Genomic DNA, 22,190 nt, shown 5'->3' with positions numbered 1-22,190 from the left:
CATTTCCAGATAGGGTGGAAGCACAGAGCTGTGCAATCACCATGCTGTTCAAAGGCAGGGATTTATTCCTGTGCAGAGGTTTTTAAATCAGATCTCCATTTCCTTCTAACCATGCACATTTTTAAGGCAAGAACCAGAGTTCAGTGAAGTCTTTCTCCCAACTTCAGTGAGCTCCTGGTGAGGCTCCAAGGGTCCCTGTAGAGCCAGAGGGTACAAGCATTACTGCTCTTGTCTAGGCCAGCAAACACAGCAGAAGCTACAGCCTTATTCTGATACCTAAGGACATTTGATTTTAGAAAAGACTGGGATCTCCATAGAGATGAGTCCAAATTAGCAACCCATGAAGTCCTCCACTGGCTTCTGCAAGAGCTGGCTGCACTCAGCAGAACAGTCATGACAGGAGCTGGCCTAGAGAACAGTGTTACTGCCCACACTGTCCCAGAGGCAGGGAAGCCTACAGCCCCATACATCTGCATATGGTGGTAGAGAGGAGAATTCCTCCCAGAGCCACAAGGAACCAGCCCCGTAAACTCCTCTGGGTCAGCCTTCTCAGCCAGGACAGGCAGCAGGATGCACATGCACTGGCAGCCCTGTGTGCTACAACAGCAGTGGGTTATGTCAGCAGGCAGGAAGGTGGAAGATGTGAAACAAGACTTTTAGAAAACTCTAAGTTTCAGTAGCAGCACAAGAGAAGGACGGGAAATGGAGCGAGTCAGATGGATCAGGTCACAACTCCAAAAGCAAAATCCAAACTCTGCATGAGCAGGTCACAACCCTAGTTTACAAGTATTAATAAACGCCTGTGTGGCACAGTGTCCACTGTGTACTGGCGCACTGAGTACTCTGTCCTATGTGTAAAGCAGAGTCATGCAAAAATAGGTGTGCAAGACTGACTGCAGAGATGCCAGACAGTTTAGCATTCATTAGCCTCAGTATGAACACAGTGAGAGTTGGAAGGACTCCACATAAACCAGTGTAAGATGAGCAGCTGCTCTGTACAGCAGATTAACCATTGAAATCTGTAGTGAGAATCACCTGCCCAGTGATAAACATTTACTGATCTAAACCTTGAAGGCTTGAACCATCGACCAGTTCTGAATGCAAGACTGTACTCTCCTTTTATAATATGGCTACAGAATAATCCATTTAGCTTTCTAGTATTTCTACTCTATTCCACCTTCTTAATATTGAATTAACTTTGATAGAAGTTGAGTTCACTAATCATTTGAGTTGCATAGAAAGAAACTGTGAACGTGCACTTAATTTAAGAAAAGCATCAAGGTCAACTTCTGGCCATGGGATGTCAGCTTCCCTGGACTCCCAGCTGGGCTGGAATTGCTGCCAGCATTAGCTGTTCCTCAGCTCAGCTAGATTTCCTATCCCACAGGACTCGCACACATTTCAGCGTGGGATGCACCATGCTGAGGGACAGAGCTGTAATCATGCAGCAACTCACTGGTAGTATGAGACATGAGCCTAACATGTGAAGTTAAGATAAAGAGAAATGTCCAAGACTTCTCCAAGCAGAAGAAGGATGACAAGTCGGAAAGTAAGATCAAGAACCCCAAACTGAAACCAAAATTAAAAGTGAATAAAAACTGCAACCAACAGAAAATGTCTCATCCTTTAGAAAAGGACACTGTCTTATAATGAAGGGTCTTCATTTCAGATGGCTCCAAAGGCTTCACAAGGATACATCTTTCATGACTAAAAGCAGAGAGAGGTTATTTTCTATAAACTTTCCTTGAGGGACCTGAAATCCAGAAACTTATGTGACCAATCTACTTACAAGCCTAAATGAAAGGAACAGTGAAGACAAATCAATGGAAAGCAGATATTGGGGAAAAGTAATTTAAAGTGATTTTTAAACAGCTGCTTTCATAATCCTATTTACTCACAGAGAAATGTAGAGGGACCTCCCTTCCCCACACTTTCCATCCTACCAGACAAGCCCAGCTTTCCAGTGGGGTTTTTCCAGCTTTTTTCCTACCTTGACAAACTGAATGTCTGTGAGTGCTTTCACTGAGTAGTCCGGAACATACACTTGGAGGAAAGATGCATTCAGCTGGTTGTTGCTGCTCCCTAACGTTGGTGTCACTGCATCGATGCGATCACTTCGGTTTAAAGAGTCTGAGTGATTCAAGCCGCAGGGCCGAGGTGGAGACTTGTTTTCAGCTGAGAAATGGGCAAGAGTGAGAGATTTCTTAAACCAAGTAAAAACATTTAAAGTCACCGGTTTCAAAGGGACATAAATTGTGACATAGCACAAAAGAACTGCAAATACTTAATTCACTCATAACTACACATGCAGCTAAACAACCAAGTTACCCTGAAAGAGTAGATTTTGAGTCCAGAGCTGTTAGCCAACATCACTGAGTATGCCCTAAACAAACCTGATTTTGTTTATGCTGCAATGGACATGCCCTGTGCACCAGTTGATCACAGTGCTTCAGCTGATGAGTGGTAACCACCAGAGAAAGGTAACTTCCCAAGGCTCCCTTACAGGAGCTCTTGATAGTCAGACCATGCTTAATAGACTTTTTTTTTTTCTTAATGATTTATAACTCCAGACCAGCCCTTTCACCCACAGTCAGTCCCCAGCTAACTCTTAACCCCTTTCATTCCACCTCATACCTACATATGCCTTGTTCCCGGAGTTAGAGCAGACATTTTCAAAATTGTAAGAGAGCCCTCAGAGGACCAGAGTGCAGTCCAAGCGATGTTTACTTCAATGTTTCCTCTAGTACCTCCCAGTGCTTGAACGGGCAAAAACTCAATGAAGGAGAGCAAGCTCCATGTGGTACATGTCAGCCAGCAAAACAGGGAAAACAGTCCATGCTAGAGAGAAAAATCTGTGTTCAGGAAAGGAGTAAACTAGAGACATCATTTTCCATCGCTGGCCTTTAAGCACTGCAGGGTTTCACTTGAAAACTTCACAGCTGTTCTCGGCAAGTGTGATTGGGCACAGTTTATCTCAAGTAAAGGTGCTTTCAGGAAGCCACAGACATTTTGCATCCCTAGCTTCCACCCACACAGTGTCCCATAAGACAGGAGGGCAGAAATGCATCTTAAGAGATCCCACGCCCTCCTGCAGATGGGCTTCTCCCTGGGCACACACACAGTATATATTGATCAAACAACTGTCTTTGGGACTGGTGAAGCTTTCGATCTTAGTTCAGCCAGACCAAAGTGAAACTTGATGTAAACTATGCTACTCACCACATGAACCCCATTCTCAGCTGAAAAATCATTTTCATATAATCTTAAAATACAAAGCCTCTTTGAGAAAATCAGCAGCACTATCCTTGCAAGCTTTTCAAATCATTTTTTGAAGACTTTTCTTTAAAAAAAAAAAAAAAAAAAAGAAAAGCAGCTCCCTAAAATTCAACCCTACCTCTGCCACTTAATCACTACAAATGTGATCTCTTCTTGTTCAAATGACACAACCCATTCTACATTTCTGCATTCAGCCTTTCCTAAACCTAACACTTTAGATGCTACTAGATGCATAGCAGAATTGCCCTGTCTTTTATTTCCCACTTAAAATCTTTCTGATGTTGTCTTTCCCTCAATTTTAGAAAAGGGAACAGAAAAACACAGGTTCTGACAACTTGGTAATTTTTCTGCCATTTCTGCAATATGGAATTAGTGCAGGTCCCTATGGGAACACCAAGTACAGGCTTAGGGGGAAGCACTCAGCCCTGCAAGGTTTTCCTCCATACCAACTTGCCATCCTGACAGTCATCTCAAGCTGCAATAACTGCTGCCAGGAGCCAAACCTATATCTGCGCACAGGACTTGATGCTGTAATTCCCACTGGAGAACAAAGAACTGTGAAGGCTGAGTGAATTTGTCCTGTCTTTCCCACCTGCATACACAAAATATGGCTGTGTGTGACAAGAACTGCATCGCTGCTGCTCGGGATGATGTTTTCCATCTGGAACAGCTTTACACTAGTATGGACTTGTATCTGCCCTTTCTATTTACCAGGGGTGTTATAGTACATTACCACTAAAAACAAGTAAGAACAGAGAGCAACATGACAAAGCATATATTCAAAAAAAAAAGTAATAAAAGAAAAAAGGGGACAGGTGAAACGAAAGGACAGAGCAAGAAAAGTATGATTACAAAAAATGTGAGAGAAAGTACATCACTTCTGGACCACATACCAGTCAGGGAGGGAGAAAAGGAGTTAATGAAGAAGGAAGGATACAGAAAGTATGGATGACAGAAGAATACCAGGCAGGTCTGGGTTTGCAGAACAGTGCCCTGCCAGCCCCTAGCAACCAGCCCAGATCTGGACAGATCTTTTCTACCCAGGTTTTCCCATACTCCTCACCTTCCTATAAAGGGGATAAAGACCACAAATCACAACACAAACATCAGTACAACCATATTATGAATTTGGGGTTAAACAACAGGATCCTTTTTCAGAAAGACCCTGCAGAAGATCCGAGTTTCATCAAAACTGGTACCACACTGTCATAGTGACCAGGCTTACGACATCAGTTCCTTTCAAAGGAGATTCTTCCCGTCCTTATTTTTCATTATTGATTTATTTTAAGTTGGGGAAAAAGCTATGAAAATATGCTTGGCATTTATATTGGAAACAACTTGCATGTGCAAAGTGTATGCTTATTTGTAGCAAGGAAAAGAAAAAAAAAAAAAAAGAAGACCTGGCATAACAAAAGAACCAAGCTAAAAAAGATAATCAAAGCTGCTGAGCTTAAACGAAAGCCATCAGGTACTTTAATTAAAGAAAGATTAAATTTCTTGCCCTTCTTTGAAGTTTAGCAGCAGGACACTTTAACAGGGCAGGAAAAAAATCTCCTGCAGGGCAACAACCTGTAGTTTGTTTGGAATGTGCATGAGACTAATTTAAGGACTGATGGTGAAATACACTTTCAAAAGTGAAAAAAAAACAAGAGGGGGAAAATAGAGGAAAGCAGATGGTGACAGTTTATGAACACGTGATATGTATTAATGTTTAGGAGACGTTTCATTTAAATATGCATATCATCTTGTTTGCTTTTAGGTCTAAGGAAAGACATTTCATCTTAAAAAGAAAACTTCAAAAGGAAGAAATATCTTCACTGTGGCCCAAACTATTTTAGGACTCTGCTCTTCCTAAAGACTTTCTTGATAGGTTTCCATTTTTCTCAACTAGTCTGTGCCTGCAGTGTCTGCAAAGCTCGGTTCTTGACCCTTGAGTGGTTGGACTCAACTACGTCTCAGAGCTCTTTTTGGCCCAATTTGTTCCTTCCTTGGTCCCTGTTCTCCAAAGGGATTTCTGTGTCAGTCAACTTGGTTATTCAGCAAGGAAAGGTCTTAAGCAAAATGGGAACCAGAAAATCCTACAGGAGGTCCCACAACCTTCTTGCAAATTCCATTGGAAATCCATCCACTTAGCAAACCACTGTGCTGGTCCACGGCACTGACCTCACTGACAGAAAGCTCTAAGTTTTTGAGGAACTGAAATGGCCAGACTGTACACAAATCATAGGATTTACCCGTATAAGAATACAAGAATTTTTCATTAAAGAAGTTTTCCTTTTATGGTAGTTCAGCAGCAGACATTGTCTTGTGCCAAATGCATTTTCTTCAGAATTTTTTAAGCCTCAGCTTGGGGGAGAATACCTTCTTATAGAAAAATCTCCCCTCCTAATTTTCCACCAACATACATATGAGAAACAAGAACAAGCACACATTACTAAATACATTTTCTTCAATTTGTTTTAGTTCTTCCCATTTGGAGGACTGTCATGTTGCTAGCAGTTACCATAAACGAAAGTTCAGGATACCTACCTGCGAGGCATAACTCTGTGCTGGACTTCTCCCTAACGAGCAAAGGGGTCAGATAAATACAGACTGCAGCTGACTTTTTATGGCATCAGGGCAGTCACAAGAATGGTGAAAATAGAAGCATGCGGATTTACCTGGAGAACCTGCTGCTAACAACTCTGTTCTGCTGACAACAAAGGTACGAGACAGGGACAAGGGAACTAGAAGAGGGAGAGAAAAAGGATGAGATCACGACCAGAAAGGCGTCAGCTATCCACACTTGACAGGGGAAGGAACCAGTTCACACACCGAAGAACTAAAACCAAAAGTGCAAATCAACTGTGAAAAAGTAAAGGGTTAAAACAAAAGCAAAACCAAAAGACAATTAAACAATTTTAGGAATAAACAAAAAAACAAGCATAAGGAATTACAGTGAAATAAACAATTTTCACTTGCTAATTTGAATGGTTATCCAGCACAGAACAGACCATCAAGGTACACTCAGTTTTAAAACAGTTCAAAAGGAGCAATGGTGCCCACTCCAGCCTGGAAAGCAAAGAGTTAAAACAAGCCAAAAAGCTTTCACAGGTGCTGTTTCTTATGGGAGTCAGACAAAAATAGAAATAAATCCAAAAGACACAAAGACACTTCAAGTTTTCAGTAAAACATCAAGCGAGGTTGTGATTCTCCAACCTCACCTCTGTCAGGATGAGTACTGTACGGCTCATTATTGCAAATCCCTCCCCAGCTGTAGCCAAAGGAAAAAGTTTCACTCCTTTGTTGGTTTTTTTTTGAGGATTGGGTTTTAGCTTTGGGGTTTTTTTAATGCTTTAGTCTCCTTTCTGACTTCATATTCCAGGTGTGGAGAGCAGGCACATGAAGTCCAATTAGGACACAAAGAAACGCATTTTCTCTTATTTTTCAATGACTTATGCTTTCACTAAGCTTTCCTGTCTACACAGAGGAACAGGAGTTTATTTTTTATGAGCTCATCCTAATGGAAATCTCTGGATGCTGCAAAACATCATAAAACAAATCTCTAAAAACTGGAGGGAAAGCCAGCAAAATGAGAGGTTTGCTACTGGTAAAAGCCAACCAGTCAAAGGTAAACAAATCCAAGGTTGGCCAAGATTAATTTAAAGTAGCGTGTGTGCTTAAGTTTGACATGACAAAATCCAAGATGGATTTCAGGGCATGTGAAGAGGAGATCATTTGACCTCACAGGACTCACGGCAACTGGCATGGTTGTGGGAAGTGTTAGCAACACAAAAAAACCCACCACAGGAAAACATTCAGACTGAACAATGCTGGCAAAACAGAGATGCCTCAAGTAATTTCCAAGCATAGGTCTGGTAGGAGAAGCGACCATGCCTAACTCAGCTCCATGCCTGGCCCATACTGCAGAAACTGAGCTTTGAAGCTGAGGGTATGATGCAGTTGTAAACACATGTCACGATTCCTTGTGAACACTGCTGCTATTGCTCAGATAAAATCCACCCAGTGCACTGCACACTTTCAAATCTGTCAAGCCTCAAAAGGTATAAGCTAGACTGATCAAATTAAAGTGCACATAATTAAAGAATTAGTCCTGCCTGTAAAAGTGAGCTCACCTCACCAAGAGAACTGCCGTTAACTTTATTAAACTGTACAGACAACTTACAAAATAATTTTCATTCCAATGCTGTATATATATATATATACACACATAGGTACACACACGTAAAGGGAGTGCTTCATGAGCATACAATTAAAACGAGCTGCCTCTCAAGTGGAACACAAACCCTGCTGTGACAGGAGGACCCAATTTCAGTGTGATAAATATCTCTTCCCTGAAGCTGAGCAAGCAGCTTTGGGTCAGCAGACGGCCAACACCAGCACCCCAGCTCTCCCCAGCGGTTCTGCGGATTCTCAGTCGACATCAAGATCTGAGCGGCGACACCTCTGGCACCAAAATATATCACCAAGTGCTGAAATACAGAACTGAAGCCTACTCTTGGCGGATTATAAAACAATCCCCCAACCTGCGCCTGCGATGTGGTGGCTTGTGGTACTGCTTGCATGCCGGGAATTGGCTGACACCTTGGAGGGAACTGGCTGACACCTCGCCCTCAGATACCAGCTCCCCCCCATGCCGATTTCTCGGTTATGCTGCCACACACGTTGACAGAAGCGATTGCTTTTCTTACATCGCTGCCCTCCTTTTCCTCAAGACGGCTTTAGAAAAGGCTGGCAACGCGAACGATCCCCAAACTAACCAGGCGTTTGTACTTTGTACCACTAGATGTCCCTCTGCCACTAATTATTTATTCCCCTTAATGCAATCCCTGTTGTCCTGCCTTCAGCAAAACGACAAAGCTGTCCACCAGTATGAAACACATCACTCTATAAGGCCAACACTTGCCATCCTCTGGGAGCTGCCAAACCGCTGCCAGCTGTTGGGTTTCGGAGTCAGTGCCAGTGTCGCCACCAGCCCGGGTCCCTCCCAGGGATGCTGTGCCAGGCAGGTAGTTTTGCTGGCAAGAAGGTATCATTTACATCAGCCCCATGGACGCTGCAGGGGGATGCTCTGCACAGCCTCCTCCCTGCACTCTCAGGACGGGCAGGCTTGTGCAAGAGTGCATTCCAGAAGCAGAAGGCAAGAGGACATACCTGGCGATGCTGTGAGGGCCATCACCCCATAGTAGGAAAAAGCACCAGCTTCAAACTTCATGCCCTCTTTCCCAGCCTCCACTTCCACTTTCCCCTGTTAAGGAAAAGGAGAGAGAGCTGCAATTAAAAGGGACCATAGGTCTTGAGGCACAAGACCAGACTTGAGCCCTGAAAGCTAGTTTTGCCTGACATTCCTAAGCAGTGTCATGGTCCCTGCAGTTTGTAAGGGTGTCTGAACAGGGACAGACCCTGGAGGGCAATGCTCTTGTGCCCTGAGCTATCCTGGTCTTTGGTGCCCTGTGGCCACTGTAAGTCCCTGCAGAGGAAGAGGATCATCACAGTGCTTCAGGGTGTTACTACTGCCCTGGTCCAAGTGCTGCCAGGCTGCTTTACCTCAATGCAGAGTGAAAAAAATACTCCCCCAGCATCACAACAAGCTTATACATGGCACAGTCATCTGCAGTCTTGAGATACCTAGACATTTTGGGCCACAACTCATGTTCACAAGAAGTGCCCCCTCTAACACAAACATAGGAAAGGAAGATGGGAGACAACACATGAGGAGGCTGTCTGCCTTCACTGATGAGATTCCCACAGAAACAAAGCCCTTATTCCTGAAGAAGCAGTCTTGGGGCTACTCCGCTTTTCTTGGTTTCTAGCAGTTTTAATTCTAGCATCCTTAACTTAAGATCCTGCTCTCCTGCAGGGTCTTGCCTAGAAGGACCCTCAGAGCTTCCCAAGCTGTACAAAAACACACCACCACGCAAATGCACTTGTTTCTGATGTCGGCTGAACCAAATGTTTGACATCATGTCCTTCTACAAAGGATTCCAGAACAGAACCCACCATAATGAACACAGCTGTAAAAATCCACCGTTACTCCAGTATACAAGTAGCCAAAAATAACTGGCTTCTTAGTGGGGCCTGGTTTTCACAACCATCCATCCTTATTGGTACTGCACTGAGAGTTACTGCAGAGAGAAAAAATCTCATTCAGCTTTCAGGCTGAGCTACACAAAGGTTGAGATTTCAGGCAGACAACATAATTACCTGCAATGACTTCCCTCTGGCTAGGCTGGAAAGGGCAGACAGACTGCCTGTCCCACGTGTACCAAGTAGATTGAACATCAGCTGGACACAACTGGGTCAAAATTAGTCCAAAAGGCAGATTTTATTTCTGTGTTTATTTCATTAAGCACCATTTAAAATAAATAATCATGCCTTTCACTTTACGGTACCATACTGGGGCAGAAAAACATGAAGATGGGAACTCAACCTACATGAGCCCAAATACCAAGACAGTTTGTCTAACTGTCCCAGATGAGAAAACCCACAAAATCTATCGTGCAGGAAGAGAGTGCCTAGCTCACAAATCCATTTTCCTGCTATCACAAGCAATCCCTTTTAAAGCCAATTTCACTTCACAACACAAGTAGCTTATTTGTTCATTATAAGCCTTCCAAAAGGTACAATTTCATCACCCACATAAAGGCTGGTTAAAAACAGAGCTCTCAACCTACTTACTGCTGGCAGTTATTCACCAGTCAAGACCAGGTCTCCAAAATACATCCACAAATGGGCTTTAATCTTCACATACAGTCCATCTGGAGTTAGTAGCTAAATACAAACTAGTAATTAGCAGTAGGAGTTGAGTTTCAGTTCCAAGACTATTGCTCTATCAGCACATGCAGCACCTCCAGGCTTCCCAAAGGTGGCCCTATGAGGACCAGGCATGCTTGACATGGTCATAGCGGCTGAAAAGCCATAAAGAATTTCCCGTGCATGCTATTAGATATGTTCTGCCCTGTTTAAATGTATGCACATGTGGTTTCTGGTTTTCCACAATGACAAAAACAAATCTCAAACTGCTTCAGAAGACCTTCCCATTAGCTAAGAGAAAAGTTGTTGCAAACAGGTGACATTCCAGCTAAAACCGAGATTAAATTGGTAAACTTAAGCACAGAATACATTTGTGTTCTGGCATGCATTTACTATCTTGGTCTCTTGACGTGAGACAGTAAGTTCAAGTCCATTTAAGTAACAAAAGCAGAGTATTTATCCCCTCTTGATCCTTGCAGAATTAACCTTGTTACCATTTTTATAGTACGTACCTACTGCAAGACTGCCTTTTCCAAATGCATTATAGAGCTAGCACATTGTGTTTGCTAAATATTTATTGATTGAAGAATAGCTCAGAAAGAACTGATTGTTCTTTTGTATTGTCCATGTCCTCCATTTACATCTTTGCAGCATTACCTCATTCAGGAGCATTATTTTGCCTCTGAAATATTACAGATTGCAACAATTCAGCACATAAGAGTGAGCAGTTAAATTGCTACCAGTGGCTCCTCAAATCCATAGAAAAAAGGATCCATTTTTAAAAGAGAACTACACTGAATCCACAATATCATATTCCAGTGCTTTCTTAATTGTTTATCACTGACAGTGTTTAAAACCCCCTCTTTTATTTTTTTTTTAAGGTGATGTTAAGGAACATTTCAAGCCCTGTGTTACAGCTGTAGCTACAATGCTTGGGTTTTTATGATCAAGACTGATTTCAGTCATGCAGGATAGAAACATAAGCACCTGCTCAGCAAAATCTCTCTTACAGGACTGTTTCTGCTCAAATGGTGCTAGATGGACGCTAAGTTTCTGTGCAAAGCTTTACCTAGCCATTAAAGTGTTCCTGTCAAGTAATAAAACCTGGGAGATAACAGCACTGGAAGCAATCCTGTACAGAACAAGCAGAAAACAGTCCTTCCACACCACTTAGGGCCCCAATTTGAAAACCACACAAGTGCAGTGATGTTGGGGTACGGTGAGTGCCTGGATATCAGGGTGCCTAGGAATGGCAGGGGCTGGGGCAGGAGGAGGCAGCAGTTGACTAGATGGTGCAGTGATCCCACCAAAACTTGTGCTTCTCACAACTCCAAAAGTACAGATTTCAAAATTGCACAGAAAATGTCATTTCTCTAAACTAACTCCCCACACCTCCTTTTGCAAAAGGAAAAAACATATTAGAGAAATCATCCTGGCCAAACTCCTATGACAAACCATTTTTTGCACGCTTATTTTCCAAGCAATACCAAGGGACTCCTTTGCACTGTCTATCCTAGTGCTACATAAAGCTTAGGTAACTTTCAACAGATGATTGGAAGGGGGAAGTGCTGCCTACCCTTCACAACTCGTTTAACTGAGGCTGAAAGCAGCTGAGTGAGCTCTTCAAGGTTGGCAAGGTTGTAAAAGAGACAGAACAGTGCCCAGGAGCCATAGCTCCATTCCTATGTTTGAAAGACGACAAACGACTGGAAGGGGTATAGAGAGGGATATGTCAGGAGATGAAGGATTTTGCACATATCTACATAATCACATATCTGACCTGTAAAATGAGAACAAAGTAGTCGACGGGCTTGTTTCGCTGGTAGAGGTAGTGTTCTGGGGCTTTCTTGTTCTTCTCATCGTATTTCAGCTCCTGGATGACGTTGGGATGTTTTAGCAGCCTGAGAAGGATCTTCTCTGACATCTGGGATGGACCAAATGCTTCTACTTCTATAACACAAAATACAGCTTGGCATTACACTTCATATGCCTGGCAAGAAGTGAGCAGTACTCGTTAATAAGCATTTGCCTATAAAAGACACACAGATGCAGAGAGATCCATTATGGAATTGCAGGCTTCCTGTCTTTTGAGACTGTTAGATTTGTAAGGGGGGAAAAAAAACCAGGAACACCCCAACTTTCATTACTGAAATATTTTTCAAAACAACCAAAACCCATGTCTTCATCTGAAAGGGAAAAGAAAAAGGCAGTCTTGCCCTCTTGAGAGTTCAGTGTCACGGTTGTATAGGCTCACTGGAGAGTTGTATAAATGGAAGAGCAATTGGGGCACAGAGAACCTCTGAATTAGTTTTTTCCTTCCTCAAAAGGTATTAAAGTTACTGCATTTATTGCGTTAAAAAAAAACCAAAAAACTCACTGGGGCCTAGAAAATTTCTCTAGATAGATGCTCTACATAAATCAGCAACACAATTGGGGCTGCCACAGTTCATATGGGAAGAGTTACTCAAAGTGAGAGACAGTGCAGGTCAGTTCAAACCATGTGGGATTAATGTCTGACACACAGAACACATCCCCTATCCACTTGCTCTTCAGTGTTTCCCAAGAGTCCTTGTGTGGGAGAGTTAAGCCAGAGATGTCGAGATTTATACATGCAAATTGATAAGCTTTTCTAGCACCTCATTTCAGAACAGGACCGTTAACGACCCAGTACCATTCATCTGCTAAAGATACTATTCTCAATTGAGAACAGAGAAACCAAACCTGTAGCTTTCATCTTATTTAGCAGTGGCTTCACAGACAAACCTGGATTTAAGCTACATAATCCTTTCATCCACAGAACAAGTAGAGAAGCAGCACTGTAAGACTATGTCTGTTGAGCAGGTGTTTAGGGATCTCCATCAAGTCTTGTACCACTACATGAACAACGCCTTGCTTGCTGTTAAATCCGCATCTTCCTGTCGAACTGCTTCCTTTCACCAAGGACATGCTCACACGCATGTGAGCCGTAGAACTCCAAGCCTTTTAAGGAATTACTGCCCCTCAGCTGAGATGTGATAACCGATCACGTACATGTTTCTCTCAAGTCACAGAGGCAAATCAAAGCATGAAGGTGGACTAGGAGCATTTAGGCAGGCAGTTACTGCATCTTAGAGGAGGGGAAGTACTAATTTCCAACTGGAGCTGGCAAACTTGAGATAAAACAACTTTATCACTTTCAACCCACGAATTATGTTGAACATAGCAGTGAAAGACGCCCATCTGAAAGGCCTGCATGTGAGAAGTCTTTATATGTCAAAGAGAGACAGCACGAGCAATAGGAAGGTATGTTTTCCACAAGCTCTCCTGTTAACAGGTCTCATCTCTGAGGTGAAGGGACCAACTTTACGATGAAAGGCAGTATCAGCTGCAAGACACCATTCAAGGCCCTGGCCTCTCTGCCAGACTGCCCACCCAAGGGCTAAAACATCATGGTGTTCTGGGATGGAGACAACTGTTCTCTGAAACCCGAAGTCATCAACGGAGGTCACACAAGCCAGCCAGAAATCCATTTTAAAAAGTACAGTTCAACCGCCTGTGCAGTCTGCATTAAATGTGTCAGGAGAGTTTTTCACTTGGAGTCAAAAAGTCTCACGGAACAGGTTTAGACCTTCCTGCAAAAAGTCCAGCATCTCTTTCTGGAGAAGGCGCCAGAGTGAAATTACAGTCAGCTGGCCAGTGGTATCGAGTCCTCTTTGGTTTGTTCCCTGAGCTCTTCCTAATGGGGTGTACTTGCTAGTCGTTAATCTGACGGACTCTAGACATGCAGTGCGGCACTTGGCATTCATCCTTACCTTTCAGACCAATTTAAAGTTACTGGTCCACCCCTGGTAAATGTCTCAGAGGGTTCATGCCGACACTGAACACAGGAGAGGAGAGAATTTAAAAAGAAAAACACAACAGTGGCATTATTTGTCACCCCACAATCCAGCCTCCCTTCCCGCCTGCACTGTTCCACCCACCTCACCGGCCTTTGCTGACAAACTGCCTCCGAGGCTCTGGCACAATCGCAAAAAGAGATAACCCGCACTTGCCTGTTGCCAGGAACCGGTGCATTGCCAGGAGGAGCTGCGGTGATATTTTAACCTTCATCTCGCTGTCTGTCTGCTTGAAGGCAGAGAAGTCCTGCTTCCTGTCCCGATGAGCTACTTTCTTTTTCGTCTTGTTATCAGCTGGGGAAGGGAGGGTGGGAAAAGAAAGGAAGGAAGCGATTTCTGTTAGAACGTGGTCCAACACAAACCGCGCTGGATGGAGTCAGCCAGGATGGCCACCCAGAGCACAGGGTGAAGACAGACCCCTCTGCAGTACACACGAAGCCCTGCTCATCAGCACGCAGCACAAGCCAGAAACAACGAGAGAGCTGTGCTGTGGGCTCATCCAGCCATGAGCCCCTGTCCTGCAGAGCCAGGCACCCATGGTCTCTGTCAGTCCTCTCTCACTTCAATGGGGGGAAAGTCTCTGCTTGCAAACATCTAATTGCAGAGCAGCCCTGCATATTACAAATAAGGTGCCTGCTCATTTCTAGCTGGGGAGAAGTCCTGCTCGGTGTAACTAATGATCAAAAGATGTTGCTCTACAGGAATATCTGCAATAGCTGCTTTTTTGTATGCATTCATTCAAAAATTTCCAGCAAGTACATACATAAATATACAATGACTTATTTCTTATGTTGTACCACAGCTTCACTGACTCTTTACAGCTTTGGCAAAATCCCCATGCCTTTGGTCCAAGTAACTCTCAATGTCTCCCATATAGTTTCTTTCGTCCTGTCCAAACTTCAGCAAAGGCTGGCAAGGTGTACAGCCTGGAATTGGGAATCTCTGGCTGCTTTATAGGCACTGAAGCCAGAATGAAGTACACAGTAGCTTCAGGAGATCAGATACGGGAATTTGTCTGCTAGTTATCCTGGACTCCTGTCCTTTATTCAGCTAAATACTTGCCACTTGGTTTGTCTGTGTCTTAAAACAGGCCCTGTGGTGGGGAATCCCCAAGTTTGTGAAAGACAACATGAAAGATGGAGTTGCAGAGGCACGAATCACCCAATAATTATCATTCACCCACTGAACTAATCTGCCAAAATGTCTAGGAAACCAGGTAAGCGGAGAGCTATAGGCACCCGGGGTACAGTATATATCAATACCAGGGAGAAGAGGTCTCTGCTCAGATGGCAGTGTCTTGCTCTTCTCTGCTGACACAATGTGTAAGGTGGCACTGGGTATAAGCAGCAGAATGCTGTCAGAGAGCTCAGAGCTCCACCATATATTGCAGGAAACCCAAGTCTTGAGGCAATACTGTGAGTTTCTCCGACGTGATGCATGGCTTAGGTTCTAGGGCTTTAGTGGGGAAATATACTGAAAACACTACAGCTACTTGTCTATCAGACTCCTAGTCATGGGTTTAAAATGGCTAGGCTTTTGAGGGACCACACACAGTTCTGGTACATTGATTCACTGCAGAGAATTCAGGCAAGCCCACAAAGAGATGTAAGGTGATGCTAACACTTTGAAACCTCATGCATACTCCCAGGTAGCTGTTGACAGATTTTAGGTTATGCATGGAAAGATGATTAAAGCGATGTAGAGCAGCAAGGAAGCCACTGAGATCTGGAGTCCTGTAGGTGTCCAATATATGCTACAGACTACATAAGACTCAGAGTGGCTGAGTTTGGGGCTTAGAAACACACAATACTGGTAATTAACAGATTTCTAGAAAGATTTTTCTAATTCACCTAGCCTTTTAGATAAGAATACATTTAGATCCTCAACTTCCCATGGATAAGCCTCTACTATAGGACTATTACAGACTCAAAAGCTATACTGCACTGATAGTGACATACCTACTCCAGATATCTAAAGCTCATTCTGTGAGAAGTGCAAATCAGAAAATTTGAGATACTTGTTCCCAAGCACATGAAGAACAATGACGACCCATGCCCTTTTTCTCCTCTGAAACCAGAAGCCTCTTACCCTAGTAGTACTTTATCTAGGACCTGGACTATATCAGGGACTGCAGTTTCTCTTCCAAAAGCAGGAATAGAAACCATCTCAGAGAGTGGTTATGGACTAAAAACACCCAAGAGAGTGATTTAGGAATAGAGTCTGAGACAGACCTTATCTGTAGTTACAGTTAAAGGAAAGATGCATACCAAAGCAATAGAAAGTGAATAGAGGAAAAGTCCCCCAGAAGCTCTCACTAGGTCCTACTGCTTGTAAGAGGTAAGAATAGAAACTGTGCTTTTTCTGAAAAGCTCAGAGAATGCTATTTTTACACTGCTGAGGCTGAGATGTCTTTTCACAAGGAACTCTGTCACTGCTCTCTTCAGGGATGCAAAAATCACCACAAGTAGACGTTTTGGCCCTGGGACAAGGAAACATCTCTTCGGTGGGGCAGTAAAGCTTCTCTGTATTTCTTCTGTGAATGAGCTGTATGTACCACTGCAGGCTTCACACTACATTTCTGGTACCTGAAAACAAGGCCAGCATCACACCATGGGAGATTGCCTTAAATCTTTCTGTCTGCATCAGTCATCAAGGTAAGAGACCCAGGCTCTTAATCAAATGATGGGTGATTTCAACTGCTCCTACTGTTTCCTTGGCAGCTTGTCCAGAAACCTTTCCCCAAGAAAAACGTTACACAGTGAGAGCAGAGCCATATGGCTTAAAGCTACTATCTTGCCTTATTTTTGTAAGTAATGGTCTTAATTGTTCTTCACTATCCAAACAACTTCTGAGCTTCTTGTAAGACGCAGGAATCAAGGACTGGATGGAGAGACACATAACTGAATCTAGACCAGGTATTTTCTGTCTGTCCTTTCTACAGTAAGTGAAATGAAGACCTGGGCACTGAAGTTATCTTGGCATGCTGAAGTGATCTCTGCTTATAGAGTGCTGTGACACTGTTTGGTTCTGCAACACGAACAATATGATGCATGAGGGATACTCTTAGTATAACTTTTGGTGAGATATCAACAAATATCACAACTATCTTCAGTAGGTTCTGGGAATATTTAGATTTTTTCTTCAAATCAAAAGGCAGCAAGGCTGATCATGAGCTTCTGGGCTGAGGGAGAGAACTCAAGTAGAGGAGGGGTCCAAATACAAGTAAGGTTGTGATCTCTCTTGTAATATTCCTGAATTTCCAGGCCTGATGCAGAATACCATGAATGATTGCATTGAACTTCCTTGAAGGAGCCAGCTTGGACTGGAGGCAGCTACAGAACAGGGTGTTTAAACCTCAGATCACCCATTCAGTTGGGCAGGCAGGAAGGCAGCAGGCTGATGTGTGCTGCAAATGCACCCAGACAATGTTCTGGGAAGGTTCTTGTTCTTTTCATGTACACCTTTTGTCCTCTTGTCTTTAGGACACAGCAGACATCTTCAGTGAGCTCCAGACAAGAGAATGAGAACAAAAGTATTTTATCAAATCCAAGTGTGGTTCTATCTGGCACATGAGAACTGTACAAGGACAGAGACAAGCAGCAACTGCTTGAGATGTGCATCTATCAGATCCTCCGGGAAAAGAAAATACATCTCCCAGAGGACTAGACTCACTGACCCTGTGCTCACACTCAGTACCAGGATACCCAGCCTTAGGCAGTCAGAGGTGGATGCCAGTCTCCCAGCACACACCCCACGTCCCCCTCTCCCTCATCCCCCCAGTGATGCACACACCCAGGCTGACAGTGTATGCCCCCCCCACTGCACAGGTCTTTTTAAGCCTGTGACTTTGTTTCATTTTAAAATAAAGGCTTAGGAATGAAACCAAATTAGTTTTGCCAGTTCTTTTTGTCTTTAACTGGAAAAATCAGGTTGCCGTGTGTATCATGCATGTTTTGGCAACCAAGAGAAAGTCAGTGGCACTAAACTTGAAGCTCTTAAACAGCCTAAAATAGCTTCCTGTAAGGGTACAGCAGAAGGTTAGCAAGTCCACAGTCCTAATGACCAACAAGGTAAAAGCATAATTTTCTAATGGGTGGCAATCACCTTGGTATACCTAAAGATTAGATTCCAGCTACACAAAGCTCTGCTCTCCTGGCCTACGGTACTGATGTACACTGTGCCGGTATCTGTAGGTCTTGGCAGACAAATCAGCATTGCACAACCTTTTCTATGTTGCTACACTTTCACTGAACGACAGTGGGAATACTTATCAGGACAAACAATTTTTATTCCTGTAGCTCTGTGGTTTAAAGAGGAGAAGTGATACAGAGTTTGCTAGCACATATATTTAATACACCTCTTTTGACAGCTGTTTGGAAATAGGAATCTTTGGGTAAGATGGGTCTTCCCCTCAGGGATGTGATTTGCTAAGGCTAAAATAAATCATTATGTGAAAGCTATTGCAGCTGCAGCCGTGCAGCTCTCCAATAAATGTGCCCCATGGCATGGCACTGAACACCCCTGCAGCATGAGCTTGCCAGGGGTCATATTCACTGAGACAGACTGCTGAACAGCACTTGGGTGAGGACATACAAATGCAATGTAAGCTGATGCTTACAACAGGACTATTTATCTGCAACATGCAGAACATCTGCACAAGGGTGTGTTAAGGTATTTCACTTGTAGAAAAATTACAGATTTTACGTGTTGCAAACCCTCTCTGAATCTACGCATGAAAAATGGCAGCATTCCAGTTGCACTAAGGGGATGATTAAACTTGCCTTCAATTAGAAAGAGCTAAATAAGGCAGGGCCCCAGTCAAACCTGGGTGAGAATGGTGAACTCAGCGTTCCTCAAGCGGACTCTGCAGTCTGAGGCCAATGCAGAACAAACAGCTTTCTCTCTTGGGCCTCTGTGAAGGTTGAGAAATGCTCTCCCACCACGGTTAGGGCCATGGGAGTGCAGGACGGATTCCTGTAGAGCATCAACCATGAAAAAATGCTCCAGCTTTCCCATACTAAGAGCTAAATGCACTGACAGCTCTGCATCGTGACACTGACTGTCAGTGCAGTCAGAGCCTACCTGTGGCATAACAGAAACCTCTTCTCTCCACCCAATCATCATCTCCGGTACAAAATGCTCAGAAGTACTCAGTCATGCTCAGAATGTTTCATGCTCAGAAGTACTCAGTCTATCTAGATGTTGATAGGACAGACATATTTAATGATTTTTCTTGCTCCCATCATCTCTACAAACCATAAGACATAGCAGACTAGAGCAAACTGAAGAAGTATCACACCTTTAATGAAAACACAGCCCTTGAAAAATTCAGCTGCAGATCTTCAGCAGTGAGAGCAGCTTTCAGCAAAAACCGTAAATATACAATTACTTCTACCCTAACACAGTTCAAATGGTTTTTCATGGAAACAGCAGAAAGGCACAGCTCCAAGGTCAGCCATTTAATCAAATTTCAAGTTTCCATCAAAGCAAAAGAAAACATTTTTAAAACTTCAGAACAAAGGCATAACAACGCTGCCAAAATTTTTCATAAGGTCTACTTTTAAGTAAACACCTAGCATAGAACAAATCAGTCCAAAGGTTTCAAGTTGGCCTTGTCTGAGCTTAGCAAGCCAGCTTGGTCTTACAATGCACAGCTTCAGAGAACTCTAGTACTAGATGTGGGTTACTAGCACTACCACACTGATACCAACATAAAAAATGAGCTGCATTAACATATCACGGACAATAAGGTATCTTCAGTAAACGCAAAATATGTTCCCATCACTACATGAGTTGGAAGTGTTTACAGCACATCAATCTGCCCAAATCCAAAACCCATCACATTTTCAGTGATCCAGCTTCTTGGGATTTCTGCTCTCTCCCTTACTACTACAGGTTCCTTCAACCTAAACAGTGGAATGAACTCCAGTGCTTCATAAAGAAACTAGAAGTTCATCTTCATGGTACATAGCAGGAGTCACCCCCGAAAACTTCCTGAATCCTCCAGGAAGCCTAGGAAGTGAGGTTTCCCTCCTGTTCTGAACCAGGAATTTTCAATAGTAGAACCTTCCCAGGAAGGAGAGTTTCACGTTCACCAGCTCTGTTTTGTTAATCTAGGAAGTCTTCAGATAGTAAAATTAAATTCTCATTTCCTTTCCCTCTAACATGCTATTAATGGTCATAGCTTTTTTTGTCCTGAAGAACAACAAACAAGGGGAAAAAAACACTGGAAAGCATATGTGATGTCTTTTCACTTGTAGAAACAAGGAAATATCTCAAAGGTGATGAGACAAAGATAGGATCTTTTTGGTGTATAAAAGAAAGTCTGAATTCATCCTGTAAAAGCATTATGTTGTGACTGGTTAGCCCAACAATTCATTAGTGAATGTATGAAAAAAAATCGATACTAACTGGAGTTCTGTGATTTGCATAGTAATTAGACTGTTTGGCCTGTCGTAAAACACAACTGTGATTTACATGAACCTCTGGGCACATAAATACTGGTAAAAATACTGACCAGCTACAGACAGTAGTTCAGCCGATAACAATCTATTAGGAAAAGTAGAAGTATCTCTATCCCACAGTATAAAGTGCTCATTTGGCAACTGGCTTGGAGCGAGGATAGAAGATGCTTCCACTGGTCTGAAAAGATGCTGTAGAAACATTCAGATCCCTTTCATGAGAAAAGAAAAAAAAAAAGCAGAGGACAGCTGAACAGTGTTATAAATATTTAAAATTATTATTTCTGTTAGAGTAGAATCTAGATACATCCTTGTGCTACACACGAACACATAGTAAAAAATAGTATCTGCCAGCTAGTGATCAAACCACAGATAAGACAGATGAAGAATGACACAAAGGAAATCCCATAGACACAGGCCAGATTGTGCAGATGGGAAGAGAAGACACTAGGTAACTGGCCAAAGACCAGACAACCTCTAAACTGCAGAAGAGACCAGGTCTCTCAAGTCCCAGGCAATGGTTGACATGCAGCATCATCTCCCTCAACATATGTTAACACAAAGGAAGGAAGGAGCTGTACTCCTGTAAAACGAGGAGTAATTTAGGACATGCTGGTTTTCAGCCCTGAAGACGATTTTCCATTCTCAGGTTTTCTGAATGAGTGACAGAGAGAGACTCTAATGAGACTCCATTGCCCTCCCTTGAGGCATGGCATTTGCCTGCCTTCTTGCTGAAGTACGATAGTACATGGTCTACAGGCCCTTCAGGCAGAGAGAGGTTAGAGGAAAATGTGGGATCTCATGAGCACTATAACAAAAAGGTTTAAGGCCACTGTGGTGGAGAATAGCTAGCAGGAGAGACCAGACTGTTGCAGATATAAACCTTCTTGATGGAGGGATCAAATAAAGAAAACTGTCCTGTTTCTGAATTAATACAGCATAAAAAGGTGAGGAGCTCATGCTGCAAAAACAAAAATTACTTCGATCATCTGATGGATCTGCAGGTCATTTGACCATTGAGATTTTAAATCGGCAACTTAACATGTCTCAAACACAGCTATTAAACAGAGCCACTGCTGAACAGAGTCCTCCCTCTCATCTATAAACAAAGTGCAAATATTTCTACTCACTGTATAGATCTGTTTCATCCAGAATTTCAGACTTGATGATCTCTTCAATCACATCTTCTAAAGTGACAATTCCCAGGACTTCATAAAAAGGATCCCCTTCTCCTTCATTGTTTACTCTTTGTACTATAGCCAGGTGAGACTTGCCTGCAAGGAGACAGATCAGCAATTTAGACATTTTAGAAATTCCTAAAAGATCAGAAATTATAGCAGAATTATAGACACGCAGGTATAAATAAAAAGACAAAAAGGTTGGTGTCAGGCTTCATGAAAAAAGAAGCAAAGTTTAACAGATGCTTAAAATCATAACCTGATGTCTGTCTGAGAAACGCATTCCTGGGTGCATAAAACCACATAAGGCACTAAAGAATGGCTAAAGAGATCAGTATTCTTTTTCTAATGTCTTTCCCAGTGAAACTGTCACACTGGCACTGAAATCATTGTATTATCTTGTTGACAGTTTTTCCACTTCTTGTCTCAAGCACTGGCAGGAGGCGGCCAGGCTGGAGCCCTCCTTTGCAGCGAGCTCCCGTGGATGTTCTCCTCAAGCTTGGAAACAACAGCAACAATGGCCAAACCACAAAAGCACGTGGACAGGGTAGAGCTGGGGAGAAAAGGAGGTCAGCCCAATCCATGAGTTTCTCTTTTTCTCCTTTTTCCCTCAGAAATATCTTATTTAGACATGCCCTATACAAAGG

At 43.0% G+C, this 22,190-nt stretch overlaps 1 protein-coding gene across 1 annotated transcript in view; it reads right to left on the bottom strand.

Moving 5' to 3' along the window:
- Positions 1 to 22,190, bottom strand: part of CNNM2 (cyclin and CBS domain divalent metal cation transport mediator 2) — a 129,219-nt gene that overhangs the window by 8,532 nt on the left and 98,497 nt on the right. Inside the window, exons 3-8 of the mRNA XM_026851512.1 lie at positions 21,496 to 21,639; positions 14,061 to 14,198; positions 11,810 to 11,979; positions 8,431 to 8,524; positions 5,937 to 6,002; positions 1,991 to 2,175 (exon numbers count right to left, since the gene is read on the bottom strand). Coding sequence (XP_026707313.1) covers positions 1,991 to 2,175; positions 5,937 to 6,002; positions 8,431 to 8,524; positions 11,810 to 11,979; positions 14,061 to 14,198; positions 21,496 to 21,639 — 797 coding nt within the window. The remainder of the gene's footprint in view (positions 1 to 1,990; positions 2,176 to 5,936; positions 6,003 to 8,430; positions 8,525 to 11,809; positions 11,980 to 14,060; positions 14,199 to 21,495; positions 21,640 to 22,190) is intronic.

Source organism: Athene cunicularia, assembly GCF_003259725.1.
Source record: "Athene cunicularia isolate RWA chromosome 6 unlocalized genomic scaffold, athCun1 chr6_part1, whole genome shotgun sequence".
Classification (NCBI taxonomy): Eukaryota; Metazoa; Chordata; class Aves; order Strigiformes; family Strigidae; genus Athene; species Athene cunicularia.
Note: the sequence above shows the minus strand (reverse complement) of the source record. Positions and strands in the feature narration are given on the sequence as shown.